Source organism: Branchiostoma floridae, chromosome 8, assembly GCF_000003815.2.
Source record: "Branchiostoma floridae strain S238N-H82 chromosome 8, Bfl_VNyyK, whole genome shotgun sequence".
Taxonomy (NCBI): domain Eukaryota; kingdom Metazoa; phylum Chordata; class Leptocardii; order Amphioxiformes; family Branchiostomatidae; genus Branchiostoma; species Branchiostoma floridae.
The window spans coordinates 24,059,675-24,081,825 of record NC_049986.1 but is presented as its reverse complement, the minus strand read 5'-3'; the positions used below and the strand labels follow the sequence as shown (position 1 = coordinate 24,081,825).

At 46.1% G+C, this 22,151-nt stretch overlaps 3 protein-coding genes across 3 annotated transcripts; all 3 read right to left on the bottom strand.

The window, feature by feature from the left end:
- Positions 1-3,211: 3,211 nt before the first annotated feature.
- On the bottom strand, positions 3,212-6,010 carry LOC118422012 (tyrosine-protein kinase receptor Tie-1-like). Its single transcript, XM_035829515.1, has 2 exons — positions 5,569-6,010; positions 3,212-5,112 (listed from the first exon to the last, which is right to left on the bottom strand). The coding sequence occupies exons 1-2, from the start codon at positions 6,008-6,010 to the stop codon at positions 3,212-3,214; spliced, it is 2,343 nt and encodes a 780-aa protein (XP_035685408.1).
- Positions 6,011-7,988: 1,978 nt separating this feature from the next.
- Positions 7,989-10,811, bottom strand: LOC118422011 (proto-oncogene tyrosine-protein kinase receptor Ret-like). Its single transcript, XM_035829514.1, has 2 exons — positions 10,346-10,811; positions 7,989-9,901 (listed from the first exon to the last, which is right to left on the bottom strand). The coding sequence occupies exons 1-2, from the start codon at positions 10,809-10,811 to the stop codon at positions 7,989-7,991; spliced, it is 2,379 nt and encodes a 792-aa protein (XP_035685407.1).
- Positions 10,812-12,993: 2,182 nt separating this feature from the next.
- Positions 12,994-21,444, bottom strand: LOC118422010. The gene is made up of 3 exons (XM_035829513.1): positions 21,039-21,444; positions 18,658-20,546; positions 12,994-15,865 (listed from the first exon to the last, which is right to left on the bottom strand). The coding sequence occupies exons 1-3, from the start codon at positions 21,442-21,444 to the stop codon at positions 13,127-13,129; spliced, it is 5,034 nt and encodes a 1,677-aa protein (XP_035685406.1). The 3' UTR covers positions 12,994-13,126.
- Between the last annotated feature and the right edge of the window lie 707 nt (positions 21,445-22,151).

Genomic DNA, 22,151 nt, shown 5'->3' with positions numbered 1-22,151 from the left:
TATTTTGAGACAAATACCTCTCCTAAATCCATCGCAATACCCTCGGCTGTAAATTTCATATCTAGGTTCAAATCGCCTGACTTCCCCGGACCATTCCGAGTCGGCATTTGGCACGTGTCGTTGTAAACAGGCGGGTATCCCTCCACGTCTTGGACTTGTACATCAACATACAGCTGCTCGGGGTTTCCGAAGGACCCGGTGACGTTTACCGTCAGGTTATAGCTCGGGTCGACGTTATAATCTAACGGACGCGCCACTTGGATCACGCAGTCGGTCACAAGGAAGCGTCTGTTCTTGTCTCCGGCGACAATTTCACATCTTACTTCCTCCCGACCTTCCCCTATGGCCGGCCGAACACTGGTGACGGTTTCCCCAACGTTAGCTTTTTCTGGGACGTTTGCTGACAACTGTAGCGTTCCCTGGACACTGTCGGAGACGGCCAGGCAGGTCAAGAGAATGAAAAATGCCGCGTTGTGGTCCATGCTGAATATTTAAGGCTCTTCTGCTCGGATCTAGCCAGAGGGAGAACCTGTTTAACCGGTTTATTCGGAGACGGCTGCGCTTACCTTGATCGCCTTGTTTATTGACAGGTGACATTTGAGCTTATGCTTACGTTACGTACCAAGATCGGTATTTTCCGTACCTGACTGCCGGGGGGGGGGGGTATGAGTAAAACCGAGGACCCACTAATGGTCCGTCCATTTGTGACCTATTTTCACCACTATCAAATGGGGAAGGCCTGATAAAGACTGATTCGCACATAGCGACCACACTCCTTACAAAAACAGGCTTTCATGACGAGACTCATGCAATCGTTGTTCTGTTTTGAAGAAGGCAGGTAGGGGAATGGTAGGGCCCAGAGAAGTCAAATGTGACAAAAACAAGGTATTAGGTTACGACTGGAGACATGTACAAAGAGCTTTCAGGTTGACCGAGCGGCTGAACTACTGCAGTGCTTTTGAAAAAAAGCTGTCATTTTCGCCTCTACAAAAAGGCGTATTATTTGGTAGCTAGCGGACCAGTACATTATATTTGCCTCTCATGTGTTCCTTATCCATGTTTTAAGATTAGGGAGTACTGTTGAAGATAAAGCCGCCATTTGAGAGGCACAATGTTAAGACGTATCGACTATATACTTTACAAATGATAGATAAACTCAACTACATTCTGGGGGCGATAATCCTCACTGTGTACAAGTAGGCAAATATGTCCACGATTGTTTGTACCGTAGAACCAATAGTGTAGATGACATGGTAGACCCTTTATGTTGATGTATTCACACCTATAGATATCCATATATATGTGTTTAGTTGTACTGTAAGTAGTTGTTATACCTGTCGACCTTACGAAAGTCGCTGCACTTTAGTCGTGTCAATAAAGATTGTTTATGTCAAATAGATGTTTAGAAAAAAGGCAAAAGTCTCGGTTTGATCTCCTGATTGCAAGACGAAAGCGTTGTATATATCAAATCGATGTCCTGTCCAATCAAACTGGTACATACATTTGTATTTGACAGCTGTCATTTGAACCGTCTTCTGCTTATAACGTTACGTAACAAGGTCAGCATATTTCGCCATGTACCTTACTGTGAGGGGCGACCAGAAGCAGTTCGTCCAACAGTGACCGAATTTTACCACTCAAAAAGGCTGAGGAGCGACTTGTGGAGTCTGGATCGTACATAGCGACGGCCAAGCTTACAAAAACTAGGATACTTGGATACATTATACAGCCCAATAGCTTTCATACATTAATTTGTACGAAGCCAATCTTCCTGTACGTTAAGACGTTAAAAACAGGACGTACAAATTATATACATTCTTTAATGCCGTAAGTCAATCAGTCATTATGGCACCACGTTTATTGCTTGTTTAGTGTCATCTAGTTTATAATTAAAACAGTCGTAGAAAATGGCCACGGATCATTTCTAGATACTTAGTAATGTATATTTTTGAGACACAAAACACTTCAGCAACACATATACTAAATACAAGAGCACAAGACTTTTGCAGAATTTTGGACATGGTATACAAAAATGGAATAAAGTTTATTTTCGTTGGAATCAAAACAAAGCGTCAATCACACTAATAAGCCATACTGGCACATATGTAATTGTAAGTTTATATTAATAAAATGCATAAAATCTAGTGAATATTAGTATTACATTTTTGTGCAGTACAAATCTGTTAAATAAAGCATTACACATGAAAGTAAAAAATGTGTAATCATAGAATACCGGTGAAATTTTCTTTTCCAAATGCACATGGTTCTACATATTCTCAAAAAAATGTATATATATATATATATATATATATATATATATATATATATATATATATATATATAATAGGCCTGTGCAATTAGAGTCCATTCCAAGACACCATGAGGGTTTTTAGGGGATATTTATAATTAGTCTGAATTATTTTGAATAAAGGAATATCTGAGCCACAATAATTAAATTATTTTCAAAAAATTGACTAAGAAAATACTCATTTATTTGAATTTCTTTGAATATTTTAGAAACATTTTGAAAGTAACTGTACAAAAATATCTTTATTTAGAATAATTGTGAAACCTCTCTGTGATTATTTCACATTTACAAATATTTACAAAAAATGGTAAACCTGGCCAAATGGTAAAATTAGTTTATTAGTAAGCCCTATTGTTGCATTGTGTATTTTTAGATTTCACTGCTGGGCACTGGTGGATCCTTTGTGGTGGGCCATTGTTGCATGGCACCCAACCATACTTTGCAAGGATGTGTGAATTGCTATCTTCCCAGCCCACCGAACCATTTACAAAAAATGGTAGAAAATGGTAGAAAATGGTGAATAATGGTAGAATGCTGTTATCATTATTTAGAAACCATTAGAAGTATCCAATTCCACACCATGAATATTTCCAAAGTTTTACAGGACCAGGGAAATATTTATAAAGTTGAAACAGTGTTAAAAATATTTCTGAAGTATCAAATGTCCGAGACATATAATTACAAAACGTTAAAATCAATTCTAAACAATGTCAACAAACATCCGCATGGTGTCTTGGAATGGACTCTATGCACCATATATCACCTCTCTTCGTATCATATTTCCAAATTTTTCGAACGTGTCAGAAAAAATTCAAAACCTGAATTAATTTGCTGTCATTAAGAAATTTGTACAGTTTGTCAATTATTCACAACAGGAAGATCTAAACATCATAAAACAATTTGTTAATTATCAACAGCCAGAAGTGGGTCCAACTCTTGGCAACATTCCGTCAGCCTCTGCTCCAGTTCTGCCGGCTCTGGTCTTGCCGACGGCTCCTCCCGCCAACACGACTTCATGACGTCATACAGCTTGTCCGGACATCCCGGCGGCCTGTTCAGACGGACCCCCTGCCTCAGGAGCCCCACCAACTTGGGACAACTCAGTTGGCGCTGGCGCTGGTAGCTGGGCTCCTCCCCGAAGGCGGCGATCTCCCACAGCAGCACGCCGAACGACCACGTGTCGCTCTCGCACGTGAACTCGCGAGACTCCAGCGACTCCAGAGCCATCCACTTCAGGGGCAGGAGTTCGTCGACGTCGTCATTGACTGCGGGCACGTAGGTAGTCTCGGTGTACACGTCATGGGCCAGACCGAAGTCAGCAAGTTTGGCCACGTCATCGCCGCTGACCAGGACGTTTCGGGCGGCCACGTCACCATGAGCGATACGCAGACGTCGGAGCTCCTCCAGGGCACGGGATATCTGGACGGCATAGCGGACAAACCTGCCAAGAGGACGGTTCTGCCGAGGTTGTTTTAGAATGAGCAAAAGTTCGCCTTTGGCAGCAAATTCCAAGAGAATACACTTCGGTGTGGACATCGTGACGACCCCAAAGAGCTTGACGATGTTGGGATGTCCGCCATTTTCTTCCTCACTGTTTTCATGCACGGCTATCAGCGCGGCGACTTCCCGGCAGAAGGCTCGGTAGCACCGCCTGTCCTCTATGCGGACGGACTTGACCGCCACCGTGACGTCAGCGTCAGCCGTTCGAAGCCGTCCTCTTCTGATCTGTGCGGACACGCCCAGCCCGACCAGTTCGTCCAGAGTCAGATCGTCGGCGTTCCTCTCCCACCGGTTGAGCCAGCCGGGCTGCAAACTCTGTGCAAGGTCATCTTCCATGTTTCTCAGCTCTAGAAGAACTCTGGTTTCCTCTAAAGGCTCTTCTTGTGCCCCATGTTTAGCCTTCTGTCGTTTGTAGAGTATTAGCAATACTAGTGCAGCAACAAGCAGAGTCAGTACCAGGGGTATGACAATCTGGATTGTGTATGTGTCCGTTTCGATGACGTCACAGAACTTACCAGTCCAGGGTGGCACGCAGGCGCAGGTTCCGTCCACGTTGTTACACTTGGCATTGTTCTTACAGGCACAAGCATGCCAACATTTCCATCCGTACCGACCTGCGGGGCAGGGCCTGCTGCAGTTACTGCCGAACCAGCCTTCCGTGCAGTTACACCGGCCGTCGGTAGGGAAGCAGGTGGCGTCATGCTGACACCGACACCGCCTGCTGCAACCCTGTCCGTAGGTGCCAACTGGGCAGGAGGTCTGACACGTGGTTCCTGTCCATCCCGGCGGACACACACAGCCGGCCCACCTGTCACAGCTGCCGCCATGGCTACAGACGCACTCCTCTTCGCACGATTCACCCGTTTTTTCGGGAGGACAAGCGACGGCCTGAAGCTCATAACTTGCGTTAATGGCCGCCCCATCTTCCGTTAACACAGTACAGGTGTAGGTACCATTATGTTCGGACTGTATGTTTTGGATCCTTACACGATCTTCCTGAGCGCCCTGCAGCCACTTTTCCGTTTTATTAGGAAATGTCCACATCATCCTGTCAGCAGTCAGATGGAAAACCTTGCAGTGCAACGTAACAGTGCCGGAGATGTAAATCCGTCGTGAGTCGCCAGGGGTCTCGATGATGACCACTGTACTGTAAGGTATGTCACAGATGACACCCTGCCATCCAGGCTGACACTTGCAGGCCCCGTTCAGCCCATGGCAGCGAGCACCGTTCTCACAGGTGCAGTTCTGGTCACACAACACGCCGTACTTGTTAGGGGGACATCCGACTGGCTGGGCATCAAACTCTACAAGTAGAGGTATTATGTCACGACCGTTGCCATGTGGAATTAAGGAGACCGAGATATTGTCCGGCAGGTCGCATGTGAAAAGATTCCTTTTCATGGATGAAATCGTCAACGAACCACCAAATATAAATTGTCTATCAGTTTGAGGAATAGGCCCTGTGTAACAGCTGCCAGACGAACTGGGAGTAAAGCCTGTAGAACTGTGCAATACTTCAAATTGGAGGACGGATGCCCCATCTGGTGATCCAGAACAGTTCAAGCACGGTCGTTCTATCGACGTACTCCACAACGAATTAATAAAAGTGATATCATCTCCATTCATGGGCTTCCATACAAACTGAACTAGACAATTATTGTTATCCGAGTATACTCTTGTTGAAACCTGGTCCTTAACACTATTGGGATTGTAATAAAAGTGATTCGAGAAAAACACCTCTCCAATATTCATTGACATGCCCTTGACTGTCCATTTCATATCGACGTTCAAATCGCCTGAATTCCCCCATGCTGTTCGAGTCGGCATTTCGCACGTGTCGTTGTAAACAGGCGGGTATCCCTCCACGTCTTGGACTTGCACATCAACATACAGCTGCTCGGGGTTTCCGGAGGACCCGATGACGTTTACCGTGAGGTTATAAGTCGGGTCGACGCCGTAATCCAACGGACGGGCCACCTGGATCACGCAGTTTGTAACACTGAAGCGCCTGTTCTTGTCTCCGGCGACAATTTCACATCTTACTTCCTCTTTACCTTCCCCTATGGCCGACCGAACACTGGTGACGGTTTCCCCCGCGTGAGCGTTTTCTGGGACGTTCGCTGACAACTGTAGGGTTCCCTGGACACTGTCGAGGACGGCCAGGCAGGTCAACAGGACGAAAAAGGGCATGTTTTTGTCCATGTTGAGTGTTCTTAGCTCGTCTGGGCGGATCTAACCCAGAGGGCTAGCTTCACAAGCACACTGTCCTCTCCAAACAAAAAGTTTTTTCTTGCGTAAATAGAACCTAAGCCTGCTTATACCGTCACGTAACAGGATCGGTATGTTCAGTACCTGACTGCCAGAGGGGACCAGAACAGAACAGTGAGCCCAACAATAGTTGGTCCACTTCTGACCGGTTTTCAGCACTACAACCGGCCCAAAAAGGGACCGGTGGAAACTGATTCTTTCATAGCGACGGCAAACCTTGCGAAAACAGGCTATCATGACGAGACTCACACAATTATTGTTGTGTTTTGAAGAAGCCCCCGTTTTTAGGTAGGGAAATGGTAGGGCCCAGAAAAGCCAAAGGCGAGAAAAACAAAGTATTAAGTTACGTCTGGAGACAAAGATCTTGCAGGTTGACCGAGCGGCTGAGTCAAGAACTAAAGCAGTGCTTTTGAAAAAGCTGTCATTTTCGCCTCTACGAAAATGAGTATTATTTGGTGGCTAGCTGACCAGCACATTCTATTTGCCTCTCATGTCTTCCTTATCCGTGTTCTCAGATTAGGGTGCCCTACTGAAGATAAGGCCGTCATTTAACGGGCACCTCTGCAAGACGTATTAACTATATACTTTATATTATATATCAAATAGATGTTTAGAAAAAATCGCAAATTGTCGGTTCGACCTCCTGATTGCAAGACGAAAGCGTTGTATAAATCAAATGGATGTCCTCTCCAAACAAACTGGCATTTGACAGCTGCCATTTAAACCGTCTACTGCTTAAAATGTTATGTAACAAGATCAGCATGTTTTGCATACTTGACTGACAGGGCGACCAAAAGTAATCTCCAAGCAGTTCCACTCCGGGGCCCATTTAACTCCATTTGTCCGGCTATACTCATTGGTCAGCTTTGATACTATCGTATGGCACCGTAGGATCTGCTTGGAGGTTAACCAAAAACAGAACCGCGGACCCAACAATGGTTCGTCCAATTGTGACCGATTTTCACCACTCAAAGGGGCTAAGGAGCGACTTGTGCAATCTGGTTCGTACATAGCGACGGCCAAGCTTACAAAAGCTAGTATACTTGGATACTTTATACAGCCTAAAAGCTTTCATACATAAATTTGTACGTAGCCAATCTTCCTGTACTTTAAGACGTTAAAAACAGGACGTAGAAACTACATGCAAGCATTCTTTAATGACGTGAGTCAATCAATTGTTTTTGACACCACGTTTATTGTTTGTTTTATGTCATCTGGTTTACAAACAAAACAGTAAAAATGGCCAACGTTCATTTCTAGATAGCTAACAATGTACATTCTTTAGAAACAAAACACTTCAGAAACAAATATACTAAATAATAGAGTGCAAGACTGTTGCAGCATTTTGGACATGGTACATAAAAAAGCGTCGAGCATACTAACATGTCTAACACATGCGTACTAACCGTTATGGTCCCTCTGATAAACTGTCTATAATACCTAAAATATGCACATATCTCATACATTAATGAATGATGATTGCAAAATTCATCGATATAACATTTCGTTATGGCAAACATGTTCTAACAATGTATAATCTGTAAAAGTTACGTAAAGTAACATACGTATACGGAGTAACGGCTTAGGCCGAAAATGTATCAAGGTTGAATAAAGGTAAATCTTTAAAAATACGAAGCTCTAATTAACAATATTCAAAGTTTTCTACAATGAACACACAGACAGATTCTAATGTAGGTACCCTGATTAACATCTGTCTCCGAAAGGCTTGAATGCACGAAAAAAACTTCCTACTTATTCAGATATTTGATATAATGAAAGGGTCGAAAAACAATAAACAAACTAGATCAATATCTCCGTATTTCGACCCACAAGCAGGCTTTAAATTTGTTTGCATAATCAAAAATTCATATTGCAAGCTGTCCTACTTTACATTTGTTACCCACACAAGGATCTAAATATCCACAGCCAGAAGTGGGTCCAACTCTTGGCAACATTCCGTCAGCCTTCGCTCCAGTTCTGCCGGCTCTGGTCTTACCGACGGCTCCTCCCGCCAACACGACTTCATGACGTCATACAGCTTGTCCGGACATCCGGGCGGCCTGTCCAGACGGACCCCCTGCCTCAGGAGCCCCACCAACTTGGGACAACTCAGTTGGCGCTGGCGCTGGTAGCTGGGCTCCTCCCCGAAGGCGGCGATCTCCCACAGCAGCACGCCAAAAGACCACGTGTCGCTCTCGCAAGTGAACTCGCGAGACTCCAGCGACTCCAGAGCCATCCACTTCAGGGGCAGGAGTTCGTCGACGTCGTCATTTACTGCGGGCACGTAGGTAGTCTCGGTGTACACGTCATGGGCCAGACCGAAGTCAGCAAGTTTGGCCACGTCATCGCCGCTGACCAGGACGTTTCGGGCGGCCACGTCACCGTGAGCGATACGCAGACGTCGGAGCTCCTCCAGGGCACGGGATATCTGGACGGCATAGCGGACAAACCTGCCAAGAGGACGGTTCTGCCGAGGTTGTTTAAGAATGAGCAAAAGTTCGCCTTTAGCAGCAAATTCCAAGAGAATACACTTCGGTGTGGACATCGTGACGACCCCAAAGAGCTTGACGATGTTGGGATGTCCGCCATTTTCTTCCTCACTGTTTTCGTGCACGGCTATCAGCGCGGCGACTTCCCGGCAGAAGGCTCGGTAGCACCGCCTGTCCTCTATGCGGACGGACTTGACCGCCACCGTGACGTCAGCGTCAGCCGTGCGAAGCCGTCCTTTCCTGATCTGTGCAGTCGCGCCCAGCCCGATCAGTTCGTCCAGAGTCAGATCGTCGGCGTTCCTCTCCCACCGGTTGAGCCAGCCGGGCTGTAAACTCTGCGCCAGGTCGTCCTCCATGCTTCTCAGCTCTAGAAGAACTCTGGTTTCCTCTAAAGGCTCTTCTTGTGCATCATGTTTAGCCTTCTTCCGTTTGTACAGTATCAACACTACTGGTGCAGTGACTAGAAGAGTCAGTACCAGGGGTATGGCAATCTGGAGTGACAACGGGAACGTGTATGTTTCCGTTTCGATGACGTCACACAACTTACCAGTACAGGGTGACACGCAGGCGCAGGTTCCGTCCACGTTGTTACACTTGGCATTGTTCTTACAGGCACAAGCATGCCGACATTTCCATCCGTACCGACCTGCGGGGCAGCGCCTGCTGCAGTTATTGTCGAACCAGCCCTCCGTGCAGTTACACCGGCCGTGGGTAGGGGAGCAGGTGGCGTCATGCTGACACCGACACCGCCTGCTGCAACCCTGTCCGTAGGTGCCAACTGGGCAGGAGGTCTGACACGTGGTTCCTGTCCATCCCGGCGGACACACACAGCCGGCCCACCGGTCACAGCTGCCGCCATGGCTACAGACGCACTCCTCTTCGCACGATTCACCCGTTTTTCCGGGAGGACAAGCGACGGCCTGAAGCTCATAACTTGCGTTAATGGCAGTCCCGTCTCCCGTTAACACAGTACAGGTGTAGGTACCGTTATGTTCGGACTGTATTTTGTGGATCCTTACACGATCTTCCTGAGCGCCCTGCAGCCACTTTTCCGTTTTATTAGGAAATTTCCACATCATCCTGTCAGCAGTCAGATGGAAAACCTTGCAGTGCAACGTAACAGTGCCGGAGATGTAAATCCGTCGTGAGTCGCTAGGGGTCTCGATGATGACCACTGTACTGTGAGGTATGTCGCAGACGACACCCTGCCATCCAGGCTGACACTTGCAGGCCCCGTTCAGCCCATGACAGCGGGCACCGTTCTCACAGGTGCAGTTCTGGTCACACAACACGCCGTACTTGTTAGGGGGACATCCGACTGGCTGGGCATCAAACTCTACAAGTAGAGGTATTACGTCACGACCGTTGCCATGTGGAATTAAGGAGACCGAGATATTGTCCGGCAGGTCGCATGTGAAAAGATTTCTTTTCATGGATGAAATCGTCAACGAACCACCAAATATAAATTGTCTATCAGTTTGAGGAATAGGCCCTGTGTAACAGCTGCCAGACGAACTGGGAGTAAAGCCTGTAGAACTGTGCAATACTTCAAATTGGAGGACGGATGCCCTATCTGTTGATCCAGAACAGTTCAAGCACTTTCGTTCTTTCGACGTCCTCCACAACGAATTAATAAAAGTGATATCATCGTCATTCATGGGCTTCCATACAAACTGCACTAGACAATCGTTGTTATCTGAGTATACTCTTGTTGAAACCTGGTCCTTCATACTATTGGGATTGTAATAAAAGTGATTCGAGACAAACACCTCTCCGATACTCATTGACATGCCCTTGACTGTCCATTTCATATCGACGTTCAAATCGCCTGAGTTCCCCCATGCTGTCCTAGTCGGCATTTCGCACGTGTCGTTGTAAACAGGCGGGTATCCCTCCACGTCTTGGACTTGTACATCAACATACAGCTGCTCGGGGTTTCCGGAGGACCCGGTGACGTTTACCATGAGGTTATAACTCGGGTTAACGCCGTAATCCAACGGACGGGCCACTTGGATCACGCAGTCGGTCACACGGAAGCGTCTGTTCTTGTCTCCGGCGACAATTTCACATCTTACTTCCTCCCGACCTTCCTCTGTGGCCGGCCGAACACTGGTGACCGTTTCCCCAACATGAGCGTTCTCTGGAACCTTCGTTGACAACTGTAGCGTTCCCAGCACTAGTACTCTGTCGGAGACTACCAAGACGTAGACGGTCAAGAGAACGAAAAATGTCACGTTTTTGTCCATGTCGAGTGCTTTAGGCTTGTCTTGACGGCTCTAACCTGGGGTGTTAGCACTGTCCTCTTCAAACAAACAAGTTTTTGTTTAACAGCTGAAAATAGAACTTAAGCCTGCTTATAACGTTACGTAACAGGATCGGTATGTTCCTTACCTGAATGCCAGAGGGCACCAGAAACAGAACAGTGGGCCCAACGATATTTTGTCCAGTTGTGACCGGTTTTCAACACTACAACCGGCCCTGGGAGGGACCTGTGGAAACTGATTCTTTCATAGCGACGGCAAACCATAACATTCAGGCCAAATGACGAGACTCACACAATCATTGTTGTGTTTTGAAGAAACCCCCCTTTATGGGTAGGGGAATGGTATGGCCCAGACAAGTCAACTGTGAAAAAACAAAGTATTAAGTTACGTCTGGAGACAAAGAACTTGCAGGTTGACGAGCGGCTGAGTCAAAAACTAAGCAGTGCCTTTGAAAAAAAGCTGCCATTTTCGCCTCTACGAAAAGGAGTATTATTTGGTGGCTAGCTGACCAGTACATTCTATTTGCCTCTCATGTATTCCTTATCCGTGTTTTCAGATTAGCGAGTCTTACTGAAGATATAAGGCCATCATTTGACGGGCACCTCGGCAAGACGTATTGACTCTATAGTTTATATTATTAATTTTAGATGTTTAGAAAAATCGCAGTTTCGTTTTGACCTCCTGATTGCAAGATGCAAGTGTTGTATATATATATATCAAATGGATGTCCTCAACAAACTGGTATTTGAGAGCTGACTTTAGAACCTTCTGCTTATCACGCTACGGAACAAGTTCAGCATGTTACCTACATGGTTGCCAGGGGCAACCAGAATCAGAACTGCCTTGCCACCAATAGTTCGTCCAATTGTGACCGATTTTTCCCACTCAAAGGGGCTGGTGAGTGACTTGTGGAGACTGGTTCGTACATAGCGAAGGCCAAGCTTACAAAAACTAGGATATTTGGATACTTAATTCAGCCCAATAGCTTTCTTACATTATTTTGTACGTAGCCAATCTTCCTGTACATGTACTTTTAAACGTTAAACACAAAACGTACTTTAATAACGTAGGTTAATCAATTGTTTCCGACACCACGTTTATTATTCATTTAATGTCATCTGGTTTACAAACAGAACAGTCGTCGAAAATGACCACCGATCATTTCTAGATACTTAACATTGTATATTCTTGAGACACAAAACACTTCAGCAACACATGAACTAAATACTAGAGTGCAAGACTGTCATAGAATTTTGGACATGGTGCATGAAAAAGCGTCAGCATGTCTAACACATGCGTTTTAAATACTAGCCATTATGGTCCCTCTGATAAAACCTTTATAATACCTAAAATAGTCATATCTCATACCTGCATGAATGTTGTTTGCAAAATCTATCGGTATAACTTTATATTGTTTATATATTTGCAATATCATGCCCGAGGGCTAATTGCATACACAGTCTCAAGAACTAAGAGAGGTAAGTACATAAAACTAGTTTCTAATCAACTACATGATACTATGGATACTATTGTCGGGTTTGACTTCTTCTTTGAAGGCAGTGGTTAATGAACTGTCCCACGTTCTGTATGATGGTGGGATTTTGTGCTTTTAATAGAAATGTAGTCTTTTGGTGATCACTTAGGTGATAAAAGCTTGGTGAAATTGTGGGAACTGTTTGAAATAATGTTTTTCTTTCGGTTTCATAGTGGGTACACTGACTGATAAAATGTGTTTCATTTTCCACTGCATTCATTGGACAATATGTACTCAATCTCTCGTGGACAGGGAGCTGTTTATAGCGGCCCCTTTCTATTTCTAACGGATGTGCGCTTGTTCTTATCTTACATATGGCTGATCTTTCATTAAACTCATTATGATATAACATTTCGTTATGGCAAAAATGTTCTGACGATGTATAACCTGTAAACGTTAAAGTAACTACGTAAACGGAGTAACGGCTTAGGTCGAAGATGTATCAAGGTGTAATAAAGATCGTAAAAATAGGCTTCCAAAAATACGGAGGTCTAATTGACAATATTCGAATTTTGCTACTAAGAACACACAGACAAATTCAAATTTAGGTACTCTGAATAACTCCCCGAAAGGCTTGAATGTGCGAAAAAAACTTCATACTTATTCAGATATTATGAAATGGTCGAAAAACAATAAACAAGCTAGGTCAATATCTTGGTATTTAGACCCACATGCTGGCTCTAGAATTGGTTGGTTGCATATAGAAAATTTCCTAATGCAAGCTGTCCTACTTTGCATCGTTATTCATAAATCAAACAAGGGTTTAATTATGAACGAGGTCCAACTCATGGCCACATTCTGTCAGCCTCTGCTCCAGTTCTGCCGGCTCTGGTCTTGCCGACGGCTCCTCCCGCCAACACGACTTCATGACGTCATACAGCTTGTCCGGACATCCGGGCGGCCTGTCCAGACGGACCCCCTGCCTCAGGAGCCCCACCAACTTGGGACAGCTCTGTTGGCGCTGGCGCTGGTAGCTGGGCTCCTCCCCGAAGGCGGCGATCTCCCACAGCAGCACGCCGAACGACCACGTGTCGCTCTCGCACGTGAACTCGCGAGACTCCAGCGACTCCAGAGCCATCCACTTCAGGGGCAGGAGTTCGTCGACGTCGTCATTGTCTGCGGACACGTAAGTAGTCTCGGTGTAGACGTCATGGGCCAGACCGAAGTCAGCAAGTTTGGCTACGTCATCGCCGCTGACCAGGACGTTTCGGGCGGCCACGTCACCGTGAGCGATACGCAGACGTCGGAGCTCGTCCAGGGCACAGGATATCTGGACGGCATAGCGAACAAACCTGCCAAGAGGACGATTCTGCCGAGGTTGTTTTAGAATGAGCAAAAGTTCGCCTTTGGCAGCAAATTCCAACAGAATACACTTCGGTGAAGACATCGTGACGACCCCAAAGAGCTTGACGATGTTGGGATGTCCGCCATTTTCTTCCTCACTATTTTCGTGCACGGCTACCAGCGCGGCGACTTCCCGGCAGAAGGCTCGGTAGCACCGCCTATCCTCTATGCGGACGGACTTGACCGCCACCGTGACGTCAGCGCCAGCCGTACGAAGCCGTCCTCTCCTGATCTGTGCGGACGCGCCCAGCCCGACCAGTTCGTCCAGAGTCAGGTCGTCGGCGTTCCTCTCCCACCGATGGAGCCAGCCGGGCTGCAAACCCTGCGCCAAGTCTTCTTCCATGTTTCTCAGCTCCAGTACAACCATGGTCTCCTCTACATTGTTTTCATTTTCCGCTTGTCTAGCTTTCTTTCGTCTATAGAAAATAAACAAAACTAGTGCAGCGACTAGCAGAGTCAGTATCAGGGGTGTGGCAATCTGGAGTGACAACGGGAATGGGTCCTTTTTTATGACGTCACACAACTTACCAGTCCAGGGTGACACGCAGGTGCAGGTTCCGTCCACGTTGTGACACGTGGCGTTGTTCTTACAGGCACAAACATGCCGACATTTCCTTCCGTACAGACCTGCGGGGCAGGGCCTGCTGCAGTTACTGCCGAACCAGCCTTCCGTGCAGTTACACCGGCCGTCGGTAGGGGAGCAGGTGGCGTCATGCTGACACCGACACCGCCTGCTGCAACCCTGTCCGTAGGTACCAACTGGGCAGGAGGTCTGACACGTGGTTCCTGTCCATCCCGGCGGACACACACAGCCGGCCCACCGGTCACAGCTGCCACCATGGCTACAGACGCACTCCTCTTCGCACGACTCACCCGTTTTTCCGGGAGGACAAGCCACGGCCTGAAGCTCATAACTTGTGTTAATGACCGCCCCGTCTCCCGTTAACACAGTACAGGTGTAAGTACCGTTGTGTTCGGACTGTATGTTGTGGATACTTACACGATCTTCCTGAGCGCCCTGCAGCCACTTTTCCGTTTTATTAGGAAATGTCCACATCATCCTGTCAGCAGCCAGATGGAAAACCTTGCAGTGTAGCGTTATAGAGCCAGTGATGTGAATCCGTGTCGAGTCGCCAGGGGTCGCGATGATGACCACTGTACTGTGAGGTATGTCGCAGACGACACCCTGCCATCCAGGCTGACACTTGCAGGCCCCGTTCAGCCCATGACAGCGGGCACCGTTCTCACAGGTGCAGTTCTGGTCACAAAACACGCCGTACTTGTTAGAGGGACATCCGACTGGCTTGAAATCAAATTCTAAACGTACAGGTATTGTTTTCTGATGCATATCATTTATAAAAACAGAGATTGAGATATCTTCTGGCAGCTTGCACGTAAAATGGTTTTTGATGTTGGAAGAAAGCACGAATGAACCGGCCAGTATAAAGTATCCCCCAGTTTCAGGAATGGGCCCAAAATAACATTTGCGGGAATTCTTTGCCTCTGGGTTAAATCCGGACCACCTTTTAAATATTTCGAATTGGACGACGGATGCCACGCCTGCCGAACTAACACATTGTACGCATTGTTTTAGGGAGTCCGAGAGCGATTGAGCGGTTATGGTGTCATAAGAATTGAATGGCTCCCATATCACCTGCACCAGACAATTCTCGTTATCGGTGAAAAAAATGTACTGCTCTGAAATCGAAAATGGGTCCCTTTCTTTTTCGTAATGAATGTATTTTGAGACAAATACCTCTCCTACATCCATCGCAATACCCTCGGCTGTAAATTTCATATCTAGGTTCAAATCGCCTGACTTCCCCGGACCATTCCGAGTCGGCATTTCGCACGTGTCGTTGTAAACAGGCGGGTACCCCTCCACGTCTTGGACTTGTACATCAACATACAGCTGCTCGGGGTTTCCGAAGGACCCAGTGACGTTTACCGTCAGGTTATAGCTCGGGTCGACGTTATAATCTAACGGACGCGCCACTTGGATCACACAGTTGGTCACAAGGAAGCGTCTATTCTTGTCTCCTGCGACAATTTCACATCTTACTTCCTCCCGACCTTCCCCTATGGCCGGCCGTACACTGGTGACGGTTTTCCCCGCGTGAGCTTTTTCTGGGACGTTTGCTGACAACTGCAGCGTTCCCTGGACACTGTCGGAGACGGCCAGGCAGGTCAAGAGAACGAGAAATGCCGCGTTGTGGTCCATGCTGAATATTTAAGGCTCTTCTGCTCGGATCTAGCCGGAGGGAGAACCATTTCATTCCTTAGACGGCTGTGCTTACCTTGCTCGCCTTGTTTATTGACAGATGACATTTGAACCGTAAAGTATGCCTACATCACGTACCAGGATCGGTATTTTCCGCACCTGACTGCCGGGTGGGGGGTGTATAAGTAAAACTGAGGACCCACCAATGGTCCGTCCATTTGTGACCTATTTTCACCACTACAAATGGGGAAGGACTGATAAAGACTGATTCGCACATAGTGACCACACTCCTTACAAAAACAGGCTTTCATGACGAGACATATGCAATCGTTGTTCTGTTTTGAAGAAGGCAGGTAGGGGAATGGTAGGGCCCAGAGAAGTCAAATGTGAGAAAAACAAAGTATTAAGTTACGTCTGGAGACAAAGAGCTTTCAGGTTGACCGAGCGGCTGAGTCAAGAACTACTTCAGTGCTTTTGAAAAAAAAGCTGTCATTTTCGCCTCTACAAAAAGGCGTATTATTTGGTAGCTAGCTGACCAGTACATTATATTTGCCTCTCATGTGTTCCTTATCCCTGTTTTAAGATTAGGGAGTACTGTTGAAGATAAAGCCGCCATTTGAGAGGCACAATGTTAAGACGTATCGACTATATACTTTACAAATGATAGTATCATAGACAAACTCAACTACATTCTGGGGGCGATAATCCTCACTGTGTACAAGTAGGCAAATATGTCCACGATTGTTTGTACCGTAGAACCAATAGTGTAGATGACATGGTAGACCCTTTATGTTGATGTATTCACACCTATAGATATCCATATATATGTGTTTAGTTGTACTGTAAGTAGTTGTTATACCTGTCGACCTTACGAAAGTCGCTGCACTTTAGTCGTGTCAATAAAGATTGTTTATGTCAAATAGATGTTTAGAAAAAAGGCAAAAGTCTCGGTTTGATCTCCTGATTGCAAGACGAAAGCGTTGTATATATCAAATCGATGTCCTGTCCAATCAAACTGGTACATACATTTGTATTTGACAGCTGTCATTTGAACCGTCTTCTGCTTATAACGTTACGTAACAAGGTCAGCATATTTCGCCATGTACCTTACTGTGAGGGGCGACCAGAAGCAGTTCGTCCAACAGTGACCGAATTTTACCACTCAAAAAGGCTGAGGAGCGACTTGTGGAGTCTGGATCGTACATAGCGACGGCCAAGCTTACAAAAACTAGGATACTTGGATACATTATACAGCCCAATAGCTTTCATACATTAATTTGTACGAAGCCAATCTTCCTGTACGTTAAGACGTTAAAAACAGGACGTACAAATTATATACATTCTTTAATGCCGTAAGTCAATCAGTCATTATGGCACCACGTTTATTGCTTGTTTAGTGTCATCTAGTTTATAATTAAAACAGTCGTAGAAAATGGCCACGGATCATTTCTAGATACTTAGTAATGTATATTTTTGAGACACAAAACACTTCAGCAACACATATACTAAATACAAGAGCACAAGACTTTTGCAGAATTTTGGACATGGTATACAAAAATGGAATAAAGTTTATTTTCGTTGGAATCAAAACAAAGCGTCAATCACACTAATAAGTCATACTGCCACATATGTAATTGTAAGTTTATATTAATAAAATGCATAAAATCTAGTGAATATTAGTATTACATTTTTGTGCAGTACAAATCTGTTAAATAAAGCATTACACATGAATGTAAAAAATGTGTAATCATAGAATACCGGTGAAATTTTCTTTTCCAAATGCACATGGTTCTACATATTCTCAAAAAAATGTATATATATATATATATATATATATATATATATATAATAGGCCTGTGCAATTAGAGTCCATTCCAAGACACCATGAGGGTTTTTAGGCGATATTTATAATTAGTATGAATTATTTTGAATAAAGGAATATCTGAGCCACAATAATTAAATTATTTTCAAAAAATTGACTAAGAAAATACTCATTTATTTGAATTTCTTTGAATATTTTAGAAACATTTTGAAAGTAACTGTACAAAAATATCTTTATTTAGAATAATTGTGAAACCTCTCTGTGATTATTTCACATTTACAAATATTTACAAAAAATGGTAAACCTGGCCAAATGGTAAAATTAGTTTATTAGTAAGCCCTATTGTTGCATCTGTGTATTTTTAGATTTCACTGCTGGGCACTGGTGGATCCTTTGTGGTGGGCCATTGTTGCATGGCACCCAACCATACTTTGCAAGGATGTGTGAATTGCTATCTTCCCAGCCCACCGAACCATTTACAAAAAATGGTAGAAAATGGTAGAAAATGGTGAATAATGGTAGAATGCTGTTATCATTATTTAGAAACCATTAGAAGTATCCAATTCCACACCATGAATATTTCCAAAGTTTTACAGGACCAGGGAAATATTTATAAAGTTGAAACAGTGTTAAAAATATTTCTGAAGTATCAAATGTCCGAGACATATAATTACAAAACGTTAAAATCAATTCTAAACAATGTCAACAAACATCCGCATGGTGTCTTGGAATGGACTCTATGCACCATATATCACCTCTCTTCGTATCATATTTCCAAATTTTTCGAACGTGTCAGAAAAAATTCAAAACCTGAATTAATTTGCTGTCATTAAGAAATTTGTACAGTTTGTCAATTATTCACAACAGGAAGATCTAAACATCATAAAACAATTTGTTAATTATCAACAGCCAGAAGTGGGTCCAACTCTTGGCAACATTCCGTCAGCCTCTGCTCCAGTTCTGCCGGCTCTGGTCTTGCCGACGGCTCCTCCCGCCAACACGACTTCATGACGTCATACAGCTTGTCCGGACATCCCGGCGGCCTGTCCAGACGGACCCCCTGCCTCAGGAGCCCCACCAACTTGGGACAACTCAGTTGGCGCTGGCGCTGGTAGCTGGGCTCCTCCCCGAAGGCGGCGATCTCCCACAGCAGCACGCCGAACGACCACGTGTCGCTCTCGCACGTGAACTCGCGAGACTCCAGCGACTCCAGAGCCATCCACTTCAGGGGCAGGAGTTCGTCGACGTCGTCATTGACTGCGGGCACGTAGGTAGTCTCGGTGTACACGTCATGGGCCAGACCGAAGTCAGCAAGTTTGGCCACGTCATCGCCGCTGACCAGGACGTTTCGGGCGGCCACGTCACCATGAGCGATACGCAGACGTCGGAGCTCCTCCAGGGCACGGGATATCTGGACGGCATAGCGGACAAACCTGCCAAGAGGACGGTTCTGCCGAGGTTGTTTTAGAATGAGCAAAAGTTCGCCTTTGGCAGCAAATTCCAAGAGAATACACTTCGGTGTGGACATCGTGACGACCCCAAAGAGCTTGACGATGTTGGGATGTCCGCCATTTTCTTCCTCACTGTTTTCATGCACGGCTATCAGCGCGGCGACTTCCCGGCAGAAGGCTCGGTAGCACCGCCTGTCCTCTATGCGGACGGACTTGACCGCCACCGTGACGTCAGCGTCAGCCGTTCGAAGCCGTCCTCTTCTGATCTGTGCGGACGCGCCCAGCCCGACCAGTTCGTCCAGAGTCAGATCGTCTGCGTTCCTCTCCCACCGGTTGAGCCAGCCGGGCTGCAAACTCTGTGCAAGGTCATCTTCCATGTTTCTCAGCTCTAGAAGAACTCTGGTTTCCTCTAAAGGCTCTTCTTGTGCCCCATGTTTAGCCTTCTGTCGTTTGTAGAGTATTAGCAATACTAGTGCAGCAACAAGCAGAGTCAGTACCAGGGGTATGACAATCTGGATTGTGTATGTGTCCGTTTCGATGACGTCACAGAACTTACCAGTCCAGGGTGGCACGCAGGCGCAGGTTCCGTCCACGTTGTTACACTTGGCATTGTTCTTACAGGCACAAGCATGCCAACATTTCCATCCGTACCGACCTGCGGGGCAGGGCCTGCTGCAGTTACTGCCGAACCAGCCTTCCGTGCAGTTACACCGGCCGTCGGTAGGGAAGCAGGTGGCGTCATACTGACACCGACACCGCCTGCTGCAACCCTGTCCGTAGGTGCCAACTGGGCAGGAGGTCTTACACGTGGTTCCTGTCCATCCCGGCGGACACACACAGCCGGCCCACCTGTCACAGCTGCCGCCATGGCTACAGACGCACTCCTCTTCGCACGATTCACCCGTTTTTTCGGGAGGACAAGCGACGGCCTGAAGCTCATAACTTGCGTTAATGGCCGCCCCATCTTCCGTTAACACAGTACAGGTGTAGGTACCATTATGTTCGGACTGTATGTTTTGGATCCTTACACGATCTTCCTGAGCGCCCTGCAGCCACTTTTCCGTTTTATTAGGAAATGTCCACATCATCCTGTCAGCAGTCAGATGGAAAACCTTGCAGTGCAACGTAACAGTGCCGGAGATGTAAATCCGTCGTGAGTCGCCAGGGGTCTCGATGATGACCACTGTACTGTAAGGTATGTCACAGATGACACCCTGCCATCCAGGCTGACACTTGCAGGCCCCGTTCAGCCCATGGCAGCGAGCACCGTTCTCACAGGTGCAGTTCTGGTCACACAACACGCCGTACTTGTTAGGGGGACATCCGACTGGCTGGGCATCAAACTCTACAAGTAGAGGTATTATGTCACGACCGTTGCCATGTGGAATTAAGGGGACCGAGATATTGTCTGGCAAGTCGCATGTGAAAAGATTCCTTTTCATGGATGAAATCGTCAACGAACCACCAAATATAAATTGTCTATCAGTTTGAGGAATAGGCCCTGTGTAACAGCTGCCAGACGAACTGGGAGTAAAGCCTGTAGAACTGTGCAATACTTCAAATTGGAGGACGGATGCCCCATCTGTTGATCCAGAACAGTTCAAGCACGGTCGTTCTATCGACGTACTCCACAACGAATCAATAAAAGTGATATCATCGCTATTCATGGGCTTCCATACAAACTGCACTAGACAATTATTGTTATTCGAGTATACTCTTGTTGAAACCTGGTCCTTAACACTATTGGGATTGTAATAAAAGTGATTCGAGAAAAACACCTCTCCAATATTCATTGACATGCCCTTGACTGTCCATTTCATATCGACGTTCAAATCGCCTGAGTTCCCCCATGCTGTCCGAGTCGGCATTTCGCACGTGTCGTTGTAAACAGGCGGGTATCCCTCCACGTCTTGGACTTGTACATCAACATACAGCTGCTCAGGGTTTCCGGAGGACCCGGTGACGTTTACCGTGAGGTTATAGGTCGGGTCGACGCCGTAATCCAACGGACGCGCCACTTGGATCACGCAGGTTGTCACACGGAAGCGTCCGTTCCTATTTCCGGCGACAATTTCACATTTTACTTCCTCCCTACCTTCCGCTATGGCCGACCGAACACTGGTGACGGTTTCCCCCGCGTGAGCGTTTTCTGGGACGTTCGCTGACAACTTTAGCGTTCCCTGGACACTGTCGGAGACGACCAGGCAGGTCAACAGGACGAAAAAGGGCATGTTTTTGTCCATGTTGAGTGTTCTTAGCTCGTCTGGGCGGATCTAACCCAGAGGGCTAGCTTCACAAGCACACTGTCCTCTCCAAACAAAAAGTTTTTTCTTGCGTAAATAGAACCTAAGCCTGCTTATACCGTCACGTAACAGGATCGGTATGTTCAGTAGCTGACTGCCAGAGGGGACCAGAACAGAACAGTGAGCCCAACGATAGTTTGTCCACTTCTGACCGGTTTTCAGCACTACAACCGGCCCAAAAAGGGACCGGTGGAAACTGATTCTTTCATAGCGACGGCAAACCTTGCGAAAACAGGCTATCATGACGAGACTCACACAATTATTGTTGTGTTTTGAAGAAACCCCAGTTTTTAGGTAGGGCAATGGTAGGGCCCAGAAAAGCCAAAGGCGAGAAAAACAAAGTATTAAGTTACGTCTGGAGACAAAGATCTTGCAGGTTGACCGAGCGGCTGAGTCAAGAACTAAAGCAGTGCTTTTGAAAAAGCTGTCATTTTCGCCTCTACGAAAATGAGTATTATTTGGTGGCTAGCTGACCAGCACATTATAATTTCCTCTCATGTATTCATGTATTCCTTATCCATGTTTTCAGATTAGAGAGTCCTGCTGAAGATAAGGCCTTCATTTGACGTCAAGACGTATTAAGTATATACTTTATATTATATATTTTAGACGAAAGCTTTGTATAAATCAAATGGATGTCCTCTCCA

Bases quoted from the DNA above. Each gene is read 5' to 3' on its own strand.
- LOC118422010 (XM_035829513.1), bottom strand. From the start codon at position 21,444: ATGGACAAAAACATGCCCTTTTTCGTCCTGTTGACCTGCCTGGTCGTC. The intron at 20,547-21,038 runs GCGATTTGAACG...CTCTACTTGTAG, and splicing joins GACAGCATGGGGGAACTCAG to AGTTTGATGCCCAGCCAGTC. The intron at 15,866-18,657 runs GTTGATAATTAA...GACAGTGTCCAG, and splicing joins AGTTGGACCCACTTCTGGCT to GGAACGCTGCAGTTGTCAGC.
- LOC118422011 (XM_035829514.1), bottom strand. From the start codon at position 10,811: ATGGACAAAAACGTGACATTTTTCGTTCTCTTGACCGTCTACGTCTTG. The intron at 9,902-10,345 runs GTATCGGAGAGG...CTCTACTTGTAG, and splicing joins AGTCAAGGGCATGTCAATGA to AGTTTGATGCCCAGCCAGTC.
- LOC118422012 (XM_035829515.1), bottom strand. From the start codon at position 6,010: ATGGACAAAAACATGCCCTTTTTCGTCCTGTTGACCTGCCTGGCCGTC. The intron at 5,113-5,568 runs GCATGTCAATGA...CTCTACTTGTAG, and splicing joins TATGAAATGGACAGTCAAGG to AGTTTGATGCCCAGCCAGTC.